Source organism: Saccopteryx leptura, chromosome 4 (genome assembly GCF_036850995.1).
Source record: "Saccopteryx leptura isolate mSacLep1 chromosome 4, mSacLep1_pri_phased_curated, whole genome shotgun sequence".
Lineage (NCBI taxonomy): Eukaryota > Metazoa > Chordata > Mammalia > Chiroptera > Emballonuridae > Saccopteryx > Saccopteryx leptura.
In genome coordinates this window covers 207,288,228-207,303,848 of record NC_089506.1, presented here as the reverse complement: position 1 = coordinate 207,303,848, position 15,621 = coordinate 207,288,228, and the positions used below count along the sequence as shown (strand labels likewise).

General features: G+C 57.9%; 1 protein-coding gene across 3 annotated transcripts; it reads right to left on the bottom strand.

Moving 5' to 3' along the window:
* Positions 1-2,946: 2,946 nt before the first annotated feature.
* Positions 2,947-15,267, bottom strand: CARHSP1 (calcium regulated heat stable protein 1). 3 transcript variants are annotated; one of them, XM_066382637.1, is made up of 4 exons: positions 15,172-15,267; positions 5,994-6,158; positions 5,285-5,407; positions 2,947-3,353 (listed from the first exon to the last, which is right to left on the bottom strand). In XM_066382637.1, exons 2-4 carry the CDS (start codon positions 6,149-6,151, stop codon positions 3,191-3,193), a joined length of 444 nt encoding a protein of 147 aa, XP_066238734.1. In that variant the 5' UTR covers positions 6,152-6,158; positions 15,172-15,267; the 3' UTR covers positions 2,947-3,190. The 3 variants fall into 3 exon arrangements, with proteins under 3 accessions (XP_066238734.1, XP_066238730.1, XP_066238733.1); XM_066382633.1 differs by lacking the exon at positions 15,172-15,267 and adding an exon at positions 9,737-9,948; XM_066382636.1 differs by lacking the exon at positions 15,172-15,267 and adding an exon at positions 6,842-6,953.
* Between the last annotated feature and the right edge of the window lie 354 nt (positions 15,268-15,621).

Below are 15,621 nucleotides of genomic sequence, written 5' to 3'. Positions count from 1 at the left end.
TTTCTGGTTCTGACTAGTTTTTCATGTCAACCTGTCCTATCACACGGGATACGATCCCAACCACATAGGTCACTTCATTTCCGAAAAACCCTCTGAACGGTACATGTGAGCGGTCACTAACTCAGCGCCCCAAGAGTTAGTACATGTGAACAGCACCCTCAGCCCTGGTCTACACAAGGAGCAGCTAAGTCATTCCCTCAGCCTTGTGGAGTCCGCGGGATAGAGACGCCATCGCCAAAACCGGAAACATGGCGGCCACGTGTTGAGCAAGAGGAAGCTGAGGCTGCACCCTGTGCGGCGTGGGCCGGTAAGGCAGGTCCCGTCCCTGCAGTGCGGGCACTGACCCGCTGTTAGCCTGGTCTCACGGTCACTCAGGAAAGGCCTATGTGGAGGGCTGGTGGGTGCAGGCACACCAGGTGGCTGCTGGGGCTCAAGACCACCAGAAGGCCCTTCTGAACCTCGTGAGGGACCTGAACTGGACGAAGCTCTAGGTCTGCATGACAAGTGACGGGAGGGCGAGGAGGGGAGCAGACTGGGTTCAGGAAGGGCGGGACATAGGTGGCCATGAATCACTTCCTCTCCGAGAACTTCCTCTTCCCTCTTCCCCCAAGCGCTCCTGGACCTCACCCCGGCAGGCTCTGGGCTAGGCAGCCTGACCGCCAGGCCCCTGCCACCTGCCTGCCTCCACAGCGCCCTGTCTGGACCCCGGGCCATCACCCTCACCTGTGGCCAGCATCACCCGCAGTGTTTGCCAAGGCCTCCCTTATCCACGTGTGCAACACTTAGTGCAAAACATCCCAGATAGCACGATTGAGCTACACGCCTACCTGGGCCTCTCCCTAAACAGTTCAGTGGGCCGCTTCTAATTTTCCCTAATATACTTTGAAGACTTGTGTATTCTTACAATAAAAATGTTCGCCTCCACACCACCAAGTCATCTACCTGGCAAACTGGCCGAGGACCTCCCAGCCTCACACACACAGACCCGCACTGCAGCCCTGCGGTCGCCCAGCTTCCCCATCTCCCCCACCCTCCTGGAAACCAGCAGCTCGGGCTTCCATAACTGACCACTTCCCACCTCCGACCTTCCTTCTGTCCAGACTGCTTTGTTCTCACGGCTCATCTTCAGCCAAGTATAGATGATCCACAAGTGACCAGAAATGGCCTCCTGAGTTCTGCACTGAGAAGGATGATTAAGGGGAAAGGGATGACCCCGTTTTCTTACCCCCTAAAACAGGCAGGCTGGGAAGAATGGCTGAGCCCGCCTGCTCTGGGGAGACGCCCCTACCGGCTTGGCTTAGAGGAAAAGCTTCTTGGCCGCCAGCCTCCCGCGTTAACAAACACACAGCCTTGCACAAAACAAACTTTATTGAGGAAGGAGGCCGGTGGGAGGAATGAGTGTAGTTAGGAATCCGGGATGCTCCTCCCAGCTCGGTCACCACCGTGAGTCCTCTGGAGCCTCGAAGAGCATCTGTCCATGGAGACTGCACAGGAAGGCGTCCTTCCAGCTCCAACACCCTGCAGTGCTAGAACCCTCGTGACTGAAGGCGATGTGGTCACACAGGAAGGACTGACTGCAAAAGCCGTTTACAAGGGATTGCACACAGCGGTCACCTCCGAACAGCAGGTCCAATTCCCAACCGACTGGCAGGCGGAGTCTCGTGGGCTCACTCAAAAGACGCAGGCTCTTGGCAGAAGTGGCCCAGGAAGCGTGGTCTGTACCCAACAGGCAGGCCTCCCAGGGCCACCTTGGACCCAGCAGAAGGCTGAGGCAGGAAGAGGACCCTTCAAGGGGCACAACCGCCCAGGAAAAAGCAGATGGGATCATGTAACTATGACGTTTCACTGCACACACGTCATCAACACACTTAACTGTTTTAAAACAACTGCACTGGTCATCAGCTAAATAGTTTCCATCCTCCCACCCCCTTCAAATGAAGCTGTCCCCAGAATGGAGACCCTTGACCAGGCTAGTACTGCTTCCCGCACCCAAAGTCCTGTCTTTTGTCTGGACCATCCTTGTCTGTCCAAAAGCCAGCTTTAAAGGGTTCGCTTCCCCGCGTTGACAAATGGATTCATGACTACATACAAGCCACATATTTCAGACATATTACCCATTTCTATCTTTAATCACAACGAAAGCCAAACCAAACCACAGCAAAGAAAATCCTAAAGATTTGTTTACTGGGACTATCTCCCAAGGTTCGTGGTGCCAGCAGCAAAGCAAACAGCCGGCCCCTGGCTGAGAACTTGAGTTATTTAAAAGCAAAGACTCCGAAGCATTTCTTCATAGCTGTTTTCAAGAAAACACCTTCATTACAGGTGTGTTTCTCCTTCAACGTTTGACTTTACCAGGCTGTCAGAGTGCAAGCTACCTACTCTTTTCTGGATGGATCAGGAAAAAGGTCTGTTTTTAAACAAACACTCTCCCCTCTCCACAGTCCCTTCTCCCACCCCACCCACCCACCAGCTAAATGACAGGAGGCTGAGTCACAGTCACTCAGCCTTAGGGCAGATGGAATTCAGGGTCTAGAATTCACGCTGCATGCGTTCCCAGGTGCAGGGCTATGGGCCCCTGGAAAAACTTTTCCTGACGCCCAGCGGTGATGCCCAGCGGTGACACCCCCTGCTGCAAAGGCACCTAAGACCTCCACAAGGCCCTCTGCATCCTCCCCACCCAGCCCTCGCAAGTCAGGTCCCCTGGAACCAACCAAGCCCAGAATCAAAGAAGCCAGCTCTGCCCAAGGGCCAAGGAGACACTAGAAGGGGCGCTGGGGTGGAAATTCATGCTGGGAAAACGGGGCCCAGGTCACCACTCAGCGGAATGTTGAGCCTCCAACTCCAGGGAAAGGGGAACGAGGGACTCTGTGGACCGGAGAAATAGCGGCTGACCCACCCCCAGGGGGAAGGTAGGCCCCTCACTCAGCCACCAGCCGGGAGCACCTCTCCTTGTTCAATGCTTTTAATACTTTGTAGATGGTGAGGTTGTTGTGATGGTCAGAGACTGTGCTGGCGGCCAAGGCACCCCTGTGCCTGCCCCTGACACCCCTTCTTCCAGGAAATACTTGAAAGGGACTCTGCTCCCTCCCCTTGGAAGCCGTGTCTCGGGCAGAATGGATTCTCCAGTCTCATCTCCGCCTCCCCCCCGAGTCTCCCACCAGCTGGGAAGAAGGGGTGCTTCTGGCGTCTCCTAAGAGCTGACGACGTGGCCAGACCAGGTCTCATGCTTGGTGCCCGGAACCAGGTGAGTGATGACCACCTCCACGGCCTGCAGCTTCTCGTTCTTGGGTGGGATGGAACACATCTTGTAGGTGACCTCATCGCCTTCCATGGGAACGTACTCCCCTTCCACACTGCAAGGGGGGGAAGCACTCAGCGCCCAGCACTCCTTAAAGCCCCACATGGCGCAATGCCCAGGACACACAGGACGCAGCCCCCTGCTGGTTAGGGGCAACCCCTTTCTGAGGCTCTGCCCCTGTGCCCTGTCATCACAGGGAGCCACCATGCTCCAATGGCACCACACTGCCCCAGCCTCCAGTCGTGGCTCGGAGCCCCCGACCCAATCAGCTGCTTCTCCTGGGACTGGGATGCAGAGCTCCGCCCACTGGGGGTGCTCACACTTGATGTTAAGCATGGGTGCCCTGGGCCCTATGGACAGAAGAGCGGGAGAGCCAGTCTGAGCCAGAAAAAGGACTGAGGAGGTCACACGGAGTTGAGAGATGGCCGGGGCGAGGGTGTTCTGAGCACCCACAGCACGCCCGCCCACCCTGGTCCAGAAGTCCCAGGAGCCAGGCTGCAATCCCTGCTCTTCAATTCCCCAGAAACCTGATGAGCCTTTGAGAAAGACTCTTTTGTGCTTAATTCCAGGAAGGGCCCTGGCCCTCGGGATCACCCCCTGGAAGATTCCCTTACTTCCTACAAGACACAACTCACCATCCCACCCACAATGGGGAGGTGCCTGTCTTGACACTCCCTTGATGAGACCCCACGAATCCCCTTCCGGTCCTGAATGCCAGGGCCAGCCAGCTCCCCCAGACCTGGCTCGCCTTGACTGAAGAATCACATAGCAAATGGAGCCTCCCTTTTTGACCTGGCCACCAGGACGCTCAGGAATCAATGTGAGCCTCTTTCTGCCTGCCGCTTCATCGGGCTCGCAACATCGCCATCTTTCCCATGTGCCTCATGTTTTCCTAACTTCTTTTCATGCTGCCCTGTGTATGTATATCCTTGTAAACCACAGAATTCGTTTCTGGAAAGAGGCGATACACACCCACGTATGCACTCACACACACACACACACAGTGCACTGCTCTAGCCTCTCTCCTAGGTCCACGCTGTACAGGGGACCTATGTAAGACCTGATGTGCAAGTATGTGGGCGTGGTGGGGTGAAGAAAGGATAATTCTTCCATCAAGGCAGACATTTGCCATAGGGCCCTATTTCCTAAAACATGATTCCTATACACAGGGTGGGCAAAAGTGGGCTTACAGTTGTTTGTATGGAAAATGATACAATAGTTAATAAATCATAATAAAAGAAGAAACTGTTTCGTGTGCACACAGCTGTAAACCTACTTTTGCCCCACCCGGTACTGCCAGGCCCACTGTGCAGAGCAGGTCTGTCCCACACACCGAAACAGGAGATCAGGGGCCGAATCACGAGGCAGAGGTGGGGGCAGCTCAGGTCCCCACACGTCTGCAGGCTACCCCACAGACCGGAAGCGAAACACGGGCTGCAGGAGCAGGACACGGGGCCTAGGATGCGCGGGCCCCACCCGGGGCCCTTCAAGGCCTTCCAGACACTCAGGAAGGAAGGACATCAGTGAGCAAGTGACTAGAGAAAGGGTCTAGCGCCAAACTTCCTGGATCAGAGGGGCCAGGCAGCCCCCAGCCTCATCAGGCCACTTCCTGCATCCTGAAGGTCAGGCAGGAAACCGCCCTGAGGCCAAACACGGCTCCCCCAGCCCACGGGGCGCCCCTCCCGTCCCTCAAGCCACCCCAGTGGTTCTCAGCTCTCTCCCTCTCCCTCCCTCCCTCTCTCTCTCTCACACACACACACACACAGACACACACAGAGGCGGACTGCCACCTGCAATGTCAGACACACCAGCACCCCAGGTGCAGCATCTCTACCCCGCCCCTGAGCACAGCCACCCCAGGTCACACATGCCTGGCCTCACCCCCCCCCCCCAGCACCCAGCACCCTCACACTCTCTCCCTGTCCCTGAGGAACCAACCAGCGGCCAGCCCAGCCCGGCCCAGCCTGCCCAGGACAGCCGACTCACTCGGAGATGTGCAGGAAGATATCGGGGCCACCATCGGCCGGGGTGATGAAGCCGTGGCCCTTGGAGCGACAGAAGCACTTGCAGACGCCTTTGTAGACGGGGCCCTGGGAGGCCCGCACCGTCCTGACAGGAAGGGGAGAGTGAGAGGCCCCCGCGCCCATCCCAGCGCCTGCCCACAGCTGTGCCCTGGGAGCCCAGGCCAGGGCCACCACACACAGCCGTCTGGGAGCCATTCACACAGAACCCAGTAACAGTGACTCTCTGGATGACCTTGGCAAATTTTCTCAGGATCAGTTTCTCCATTTTGAAAAGAGGACATTAGACTAACAGCTCTCTCTGCTTTGCTGATGACAAATTATTAACCACAGCAGCAGGTGCCATGCGCTGGGCCTGAGGTTGGCCTCTGCCAGGTAGGTACCAACCGTGCGGTCTTTGCAGCATCGTGGCAACCCAGCTACTGTCCCATTTTGCAGCTGAGGAAGTTGAGGTCTCAAAAGGGAAAAGGTTTGTGTGCAATTAAAGGCCAATGATTTAAGACCCCGGTGATGCCCTCCTGTCGTGACCTCTCTCCCCCATCCCCAGCTCACAACAGGCCTGAGGAGTTCACAAGGCACCTTCCCAGTTTCTCACCCTGACCCCAACCCTGTCTCCCCATTTGACAAACTGAGGCACAGAGGTGGCCAGTCTCTGGAAGCCACTCAAGACTCACGCGGAGAAAGTCCTCGTCCGGCGAGTGGGCAGCGGGCTGGGGACCACGTTGCCCCGGAGAGGGGACGGGGAGCGGTGGCGGGCCCGTTGGGTGTCCAGCAGCCCGACCGAGGCCTGGTGGGTGGGGGGCTGTGATGCCGGAGGACGTTCAGATGACATGGCTGACCTGGCGGGAGACGGGGCTCTCAGGGGCTCGCACCTCACAAGGGGGCCCCCAGATACATCCCCACGCCCACGCAGGGGAGTCTGCCATCTGAGACTCATTCCCCGCGCCAGGGAATGCAGGCTCGAGCTCCCTCAGCGTGGAGGTCACGGTCCTGTCTCTACAAACACGCTGGCCCGCCCAGCTGGGTCCGAAGCAGAAGGGGCCTCCCTCTATCACAGCTGCGCTTGGAAATGCCAGTTCGTACCCATGACAAGGACATCACGGATCCCCTGTGTGTCCCCAGTGCCCAGCACAGCCCTGGGACACTTAGTAAGTGCTTGTGAAAGGAATAGGGAAGGAGGCAGGCAGGGCAGGCCGGTGCTGGCGTTCAGGCCGGTGCTGGCGTTCAGGCCAGCTGCCTAGATCAGGACCCCAGCCACTCAGAAACACTTCCTGACCCTGCCAGGCGCCAGGGGTTGGAGAAGGGGCGGCAAAGGGGGAGGGAGGGACAGCACAGTATTCCTTTAGGAAACTCTGGGACCCAGATCAAAGACTCAGGCACCAAGTCTGGGTGCCCGGGGGCTGTCTCAGCCTGCAGCAAGGGGCATTTCAAAGGGAGCATCTCCACCAGGCCCCTTACAAAGACCCAGGGCTCCAAGTGAATTTCCCCGTCTGGAAAGCCAGGCTGCGACATATCAAATTACCTTGGTGAATGGTGATCCCCAGCTCGCATCAAGGGGGGTGGGAGTCAGAGCCAGCTGCAGGGCGGAGGGGAGTGGACTCCACAGTGGCTGCCTTGCTCTAGAAGTTTTGCCAAGATCAGCATGTGGCTGTGGTACCCAAGAAACACCAAATTGTGACCATAAAGGTGCCTTCTCTAACACGGCCTTGGCACGAGGTCGAGAGGAACGAGCAAAGGCCAGGAGCTGGAAGGCCTTGGGCAAGTCCTTTCCGCTCTCTGGGATCAGCTCCCTCTCAGCAGAGCGGGGCAGCTGAGTGAGCTCACTTAGACCTGCTCAGGGCTTCTACCTGGACACAGGTGACACGGAGGAGCCTGCGCTCAGACCTCACCCAAGTTCACACAGGGGGACAGAAGCAGCCCCAGGGGGCTTTATGTGCCTCAGCTGGGGTTTTCAAATTTAAAATACGAGCTATCTTTTAAACATCCCAGGAACTTGCCCCAAACTCCAGATTTCCAGCTACTCATGAAAAAGTTGACCTGCTCTGACAATCCTGAACCCCTAGTTCGCCACCCCGCTTCCCTGATGTACAGTGACTGTGTGGTCCCGATTTTCAGTCTACATCACCAGCAACATCCCTTCTGTCCGTCCTCAACCCAAACCGCCCACGATCAGGCCTGATCCCTCCCCTCAAAACACAAAATCTCTCCCCGACATTCCCCACCACCACCCCAGCAGTCCCTTGTCAGATCTGTTCTGTCTGGCTGGGAAGGGAGAGGGACGACGGCTGGCCTTCTGGACGAAGTGACATAGCTACCTCCTGCCTTCTATCAGCTGCAGCTGCGGCCGGCGAGGACCGCAAGTCTGGGAAGACCCCACCTCAAAAAGGCCCTGGCAGCTCGGCTGGAGGTCAGGGCTCCAGCATGACCCACCAGCACAGGTCATAGAGTCCTGGAATGTTCCGACACATGGGGTTCTGGGAAGGGGGGCGCCCGGGGGAAGGAGAGGGGAGAAGGGGAGAAGGGGAGAAGGGGAGAGGGGAGAAGGGGAGAAGGGAAGAAGGGGAGAAGGGGAGAAGGGGAGAAGGGGAGAAGGGGAGAAGGGGAGAAGAGAGGGGAGAGGGGAGGGGAGAGGGGAGAGGGGAGAGGGGAGAGGGGAAAGGGGAGAGGGGAGAGGGGAGAGGGGAGAGGGGAGAGGGGAGGGGGGAGAGGGGAGAGGGGAGAGGGAGGGCCCTACCCCACCCCACCCCCGCCCAGGCTTTTCAGGACAGCAGGTGGAACTACAGAGGCTCAGGGACACCAGGGCCAGGTGGAAAACTGCCCTTCTCACTTTTCCCCATAATCTCCCTCCTGTTCTCTGGAGTCAGGCGCATCTGACTTCAAATCCCACCACTTGCCAGCTGTGTGATCTTGGGCAAGTTACTTAATCTCTCTGGACCTCATTTTCCACGTCTGGGAAGTAGAGATGGTAAGAGCCCTGACTTCACACCATGATCCTAACGTTGAAACGAAATAATACGCGCTGAGCACTCAGCATACCATCCGCCCAGAACAAGTGAGCTGTCATTGTCAGCTATAATTGCTGTATAACTGTCATCATAAAATCAACCAACAAATGTGTGCCCAGTGTCGGGTCCTGTTCATGGCTCTAGAGACACAGAGCAAAATTTGGAGCCAGAGAATAAACAGGTAAATCAATCTATGAACCAGATCATTACAGATTTCTAAAAGGGCTGGTAAGATACACAGGAGATAAAAATAACAGGGTGGGGTTGCTTCCCTAATGAAGGTACAAGCTGGGCCCTGAACAGTAACAGTCAATCATCTGAACAACAGAAGGAGGTTCTTCCAGGTAGGGGGAAATGCCTGTGCAAAGGCCCTGAGGTTGACAAGGGCCCGGGTGTGACTGATACCAGTGAAGAGACTATGTGGCCAGTGTGGGGGTGGAGTGGGTAAGAGACAGGAGGCGAGGTGAAAAGGAGGGCAGGGCCAGCTCAGGGAGCACTGGGCATCAGCACCATTGCCACGTGTCTCCTTTCTTCGCACCTATTTGTCTGTCTCCATTCCCCTTGCTATGCCCATCTCCCTCAGTTAGTAAAGTAGGCCCAGGCCTGACCAGGCGGTGGCGCAGTGGATAGAGCGTCAGACTGGGATGCAGAGGACCCAGGTTCGAGACCCCGAGGTCACCAGCTTGAGCGCGGGCTCATCTGATGTGAGCAAAAAAAAAAAAAAAAAAAGCTCACCAGCTTGTACCCAAGGTCGCTGACTTGAGCAAGGGGTTACTTGGTCTGCTGAAGGCCCGTGGTCAAGGCACATATGAGAAAGCAACCAATGAATGAACAACTAAGGTGTTGCAATGCGCAATGAAAAACTAATGATTGATGCTGTCTGTCTGTCCCTGTCTGTCCCTCTCTCTGACTACTCTCCGTCTCTGTAAAAAACAAATAAATAAATAAATAATTTTAAAAAAAAGATTAGAGCTCTTAAAAAATAAAAAAATAAAAAAAAACCCTGATGATTGACGCATCTCATCTCATCTCTATCAGTTCCTGTCTGTCCCTATCTATCCCTCTCTCTGACTCTCTGTCTCTGTAATAAATAAATAATAAAGCAGGCCCAGATTGGGGTCCCCTTCTCTCTCCACCCCAGCCCCCTCGACTCCCCCAGTGCGCTCAGTCTCTTAGAGATGCCAACAGGAGCCCAAGACCTTGTGGGGTAAGCAATTGAGGGCAGCAGGGTTCCTCTAGGGCCCCAGGGCCCAGCGCTGGGGCCGCCACGGAGCGGGGTTTTAGAGCCAGTCCAGGAATGACCAAGACGCCTTACCCAGCACCAGACCCAAAGCCCTGGCTGTGCTTACCGTGCACTTGATGCGTGCTCAGCGCCCAGCAGTCGGCAGGTGGCTGCACTCACTCACACTCACCTGGCCGTGGAAGAAACTGAAGCACTAACAGCACAGTGACTTAGCAAGAGGGGGTGGGGTGGGGGTGGCGGCCTGGGAGACCCTGGAGCCCTAACCGCCCCCTGCCCGCCTCTCATGGTCCATCTGAGCTGGGGCAGCTTGGGGCAGAAGGGCACTGGGGCAGGCCTGGCCCAGGGCCGGCACCGCCCCCCCACCAAGGAGGAGTGGGAAAAATGGCCTGTGTGGGGGAGGCCTCTGTCAAGGTCAAGGTCCAGCTCTAAGGAAGAGAGCTGGGGGAGGGGTGAGCCAGTCACCCAGGAGGCCGCTAGGCCACCTGCCCCCCCCAGCGCATACACAGGTGGCAGGTGTAAGCAGCAGCCTAGCCCCGCCCAGCCCCGCCCCGCCCCCAGGCTTCCCACTGGGTAAAGGCTCTCCTAGCACCACCAGCAGTGGCCTTGGTGCCCTGGAAGAGGCAGTGCCACCCACCTGAGGAACCAACTCCTGAAATCCGGAGGAGTTTGCAAACAGAGGCAGGAAGCTCAGGCTGCTGGCAAGAGGCTTAAGGCCACACCTGGGACAGGGCTCTAGCCCACACCTGGGACAGGGCTCTAGCCCACACCTGGGATGGCCTCTGGCCTGTAGCAAACTCAGGCCAAATACTGTGCGCGCGCACACGAGGCATGACACAGTTGCTGACTATACACGTTTGTGAACATGTGAGTGTATGTGTGTGGTTGTGTCTGTGTGTGCTCATGATGGATGGGTGTCTGTGTATGTGTGCTCTGTGTGTGCGCAAGGTGTGTGGGTACAGGTGTGTGCTCACACAGAGCTCTCTCAACAAGTGTGCACGCACTGGCTTGTGGCCCAGGCTTGGCACTGCCAGTGTGCACACCAGCGGGCTAGGTGGAGCCTCAGCCTGACCCCAAGCACACCGGGCACCTGCACTGGCACCAAAGGGCTTTGAAGAATGTGGCCTTCCATTTATTTATTTATTTTTTATTTAATTTTTTTTTACAGGAATGGAGAGAGATGAGAGGCATCAATCATCAGTTTTTCATTGCGACACCTTAGTTGTTCACTGATTGCTTTCTCTTATGTGCCTTGACCGTGGGCCCTCAGCAGACCGAGTAATCCCTTACTCAAGCCAGTGACCTTGGGTCCACGCTGGTGAGCTTTGCTCAAAGCAGACAAGCCCGCGCTCAAGCTGGCGACCTCGGGGTCTCGAACCTGGGTCTTCCGCATCCCAGTCCGACGCTCTATCCACTGTGCCACTGCCTGGTCAGGCTGTGACCTTCCATTGAAACAAGAGTTACTGGACCACCCACCATGCACAGGAATGGAACGCAGGACAGCAAAGTTCCTGTCCTCCAGCAGCTTATGTGCAGGGAGGGGAGCCGCACAATCACCAGGACAAGAGCAGCACCCTGAGGCCAGGGAATGTTCTCAGCACTTCACACATCTCAGCTTACTCATCCTCATTTCACTGGCGGAAAAACCGAGGCACAAAGTGTCAAGTGACTTGCCCAGGTCCCACATGTAATAAATTGGTGAAACACACAGTATGTTCAGCAGTGAAAAAGCTAGGGCAAGCAAGCAAGCAGGGGAGGGGAGTGTGGGTGAGGGGCTCTATTTTTAAAGCAGGTGGTCCCAGGTGAGCAGCTGGCTATATTCTACTTCTGACTTCAGCAACCCCAGGTTCTGAAAAGTGTCCAGCCAGGAGAGGGAACCCAGGGCCTAGAGGTGGGGAGGCCAGGAAGCCACTCCCACCCTGCCTGTCCCCAGGGAAGGGTGTGTTAGCAGGGCCTTTACCCTGGGAAAGGGTGGAGAAGGGGGCCTCAGCCCAAAATAGCCTGGGAATTTTCCACAGGCCATGCAGGTCCTCCTGGAAGATTGTGAGAGTCCACAGGGCCCAGGCTCGGGGCCTGCCAGACCCCTCCTCTATTCACCCACATATCTGGGGGCGGGAGACCCAATCCTGCAGGTCCTGTCCTCTCAGCCTAAAAGCCACCAACCATATCAAGGGCAAGTGTGTCTTGGGTCAAGGAGCCAGTTGCTTACTCCAGGGAGGAGAGCTTTGGCAGTAGTATTGTCAGTCACTCACACTTTAGTGAAAGGGAGTTTGCAGTTCATTTTCAAGGCTCCATTCTTGGTAGCTTTCAGACCCTTTGAAGGCACAAAGATAGGGGCACAAGAGCAGGGTTCAAGTTGGGAGCTTCGTTCTTAGCATGCTTCTCATCAAAGCCAAACCTCTCCCAGCCTATTTTTTATTTTTAAGCTCCTCCTCCTGAAAAATGAGGGTGTCTTGAGCCTTCCACGGGTTTCTGGCTAGGGAAGGCCAGTGCCGGGCATCATGTTCAGACACTCCCGACCCCAGAGCCAAGCCCCTGCTGGCAGCTGAGGATGAGTACTAACCAGCCTGCCCAAAGGGGAGGGGATAAGGCAGTGGAGAACCAGCCATGGGGGGGGGGGGCAATGAAGGTGTGATGCCCACTGTCCACCCCACTTCTGTGTCAGGCTCTTTGTCAGCATTTATATACATTAACTAGATTCATGCCAACATAAGCACCACAGAGGAGATCCTTCTGTCATCCGCATTTTACAGATAAGGAAACCAAGGCATGGGCAAGTCTAAAACAGCTCTTCTCACCCTTCAGTCAACTCACAAATCTCTTAGGATGGTCATAAAACACTCACTCTGACTCTGAAGCCTGTGAGCCTGCATTTCTAAGGCACTCCAGGGAGACAGACGCTGCTGGGCCACTGAACACAGAGCAGGGCAGGCTACCGGACTTGCCCGCCTATCGGTCAGCCAGTACCAGAGGGTGGGAGGGAGACTGAGGGTGGTGTGGTGGTAGGGGTTGAGGCTCTAGATGAGTCACAAAATTACCCTGGTGTACCGGGAACCCTGGCCTGCAAACTGAAGCAGGGACAGCCCTCCCTGGTCCCCTGTCCCCCCCACCCGCCTCCAGCCCAGGGGAGCCCCAGCCTGGCAGAACTCGAGGCTGTGCAGGCCTAGCAGGGCAGGTCGGCTAAGACAGGACAGAGCACTAGGCAGGACAGAGCGGGCCCAGGAAGCCAGAGAGGCCCACAGTAAACACCATTCCCCTCCACTGCTCTGGTATAGCCTGGCTCCAGGGGAGGAAGAGGGTGGAGTGGAGGGGGCTAAGGGAGGAAAAGGGAGCAGTGGGGTGCAGGGAGTCCAGGGCAGAGGCCCAGGAGTCAAGGGAAGGGTGGGGAGTGTGGCCACATGGAGAGAAATACAAACAGGGCAGGAAGGTGCACCCCCCCCCCCAGGCAGATGAGAACAGGTGAGCCCAGTAGGCCTTAAACTGCTCTCTGGCCCCTGTCTACCTCCTGGGGTCCGAGTGCTGGGAAGAGGGCCCCAGGACCAGTGTACTGGGCACCAGAGGTGGGTCCTCCAGCGCTGCCAACTGAGCCCCTCAGCCATTAGCACTCTTGCCCCCATCCCTCCCAGAGAGGGTAACCCGGTGCCCTGACGCCCCGGGGCCCAGCACAGCCCAGTTCACGCTGACAGCCCCTTCTGCCAGCACAGCCCAGTTCACGCTGACAGCCCCTTCTGGGAGCCCAAGCCCTTGTCAGTAACCAGAAGCCACCTCTGCACCCCCCGCGCCCCCACGGCAAGCACGCGGGTGTGCCATCCTTGCCTCACTTGCACTGAGAGTAGGGCTGCGTTTCAGGCCCGACTCTGCTCTTCACTCCCTATGTGACCCCCGACAAGTGACCTCACTGCTCCATGCCTCAGCTTCCTCACCTGTCAAATGGGACAGTGACAGTGGCAGCCTCCCAGGCCCAGGGACATTGTGCAGACTTGACGGTGCCAACTACAATAGGCTGGGTCAACAATAGTTAAGCTGCTCATGGCAGAACTATCAGGCACTGGGTCATCCAGAATGATCCCTCCCATTCCTGTCCCTGCTGATGGGACACAAACCAAATGCCCTGACTTTGCCATTCATCAGGACAAAGGAAAACCAAGGGAACCCACTCTCCACCCTACCCCCAGACCCCAGCATCCAACCTGGGCCCAGATTAGCTCATTGGGACCCCCAGCACTTACTCTGTCCTGGGTCCATGACCCTGTCTTGCCCTGAAGGCGGCTCCTGGGCCAGTTGGGAGTTAGGGGAGGACAGAGAGGCCAGCAGTGAGAACTGGAGGATCCCAGGGAGGAGAGAAGCAGTAGAGGTAGGGAGACCCCTGACCGCAGGGCGGGGCAGAATCACTTCAGGTGTGGGCTAGTCTTCCAGGCAGAGGGCCTGAAGGGGCGCCCAGGGGGAGGGGTGCAGACCACAGAGAGAAGTGGGAAGTATCCAGGTGGACGACAGAAAGCTCTGTTGAGAAGTTTGGCACTCTGACAACAATGGGGACATCAGTGGATAATTTTAAGCCTGGGGTTGATTTGAACCGACTGTTTTTACAAATTTCCCCGGGCGAACGGATTGGAGGGTGGTCAAGACTAGGAGCTAAGAGACGGAAAAATATCAAAATAGCGAGTAAAAAATGTTAAGAGTCGCTAACCCTTCGCCCCGCACTGGGTTAGCCATCTCCTTTCATTGTCACACATCACCTTACGGTAGGGAAAGCTATATCCCCAGTCTACGGAGGGGAAATTGAGGCTCTGCGAGGCCTCCCAGGTTGCAATAAGACCCCCGCCTAGGAGAACGGAGGCCCTGCCTGGGGCGGGTTGATCTGCGCTCCCCCCCACCCCAACGCACACACCCACTCCCACCCCTGAGAGGCGGTGGGGGTCAGGAGCTTCTTTTTTAAAAAAATCGAAGAACAGTTCATATCCGGCCTGCAAACGGGCAGCCAGCGAGGCCAGCTGGGAGGGGGGTGCGGATGCGGGTGAAGTTTTCGGCTCCGCCTAGGGGCCCCCAACCGAGCGCAAACACACCAGGGAGCGCCCGGCGAACCCTCCCTCCCTCAGGGACAGCCAATCGCGCGGCGCCAGGCCGGCTCCCCCACGGCCCGCGCCCGGCCTGGCCGAGGTCCTGCGCCGAAACCGCAGCTGGCGCGGCCGGCTCCACCTCCCGGCGCGGCGCCCCCCGCGTCCTGCCCGCCGCCCCGCGAGTCACCCCATCCACGCTCCGGCGCACCGACGGAAGCGCGGGGAGGGGGGAGGGCCGAGCACAGAGAACAGGTGGCCAGGCGGGAAGTGCGAACCGCCGTCCGCTCCCAAGCCCTCCGCTGCCGCCACACCCACCCTTCCCCGGGGAAGGAGGAGCGCTCTCCCCAAACAGGCCGCGGCGACCGGGATGTTTCTCGGAGCCCCGAGTCCCAGCCCGGAGCCCCCTGCCGGCGAGCTGGAAGACCCTGCACCAGGGGGTTGAACGGGGCAGCGGCGCAGAAGAGGCCGAGGTCCCATTGCGGCAGCTTCCAGGCCTCGGGTCGGGGCACCCCGCCACACCCATCCTGGGGTCTCCCGAGAAGGTCCCTACCCGGCTATCCGCTCCGCTCCGCTCCGCCAGCTGCTTGGCTCCGTCTGCCAGAGCCAAGAAGCTGGGGAGGGGGCGTGGCCCGCGGGGTGGGCCCGCCGAGGACCCGCCCCGGTCCCGCCCCCAGGAGCTTCCAGCCAATGGAACCGGGCCGGAGCCCGGGACGACGCGGGCGGGGACGGCTTCCCGGACCTTTGTGTCCGCGCGCAGGTCTGGCGGGACCGTGGGACGCGTGGCTGAGGGGATCACAGCTCCCAGCCCCGCGCGGGGGCGGGAACAGTGCCTCCTGTGCTGCTGCTCTCGTCAGACAGCTCCCCGGGAAAGTGGGAGAATCTGATCCTGGTGCGCGTCCCTCCCCTAACCCACCGGATCTGGACCTTGGCTCGGATGGGCTTGGGGCGATCTCGTAGAGCTCAAGGAATGTCAAGAAGAGGCCGAAGGGGAACGAACAAG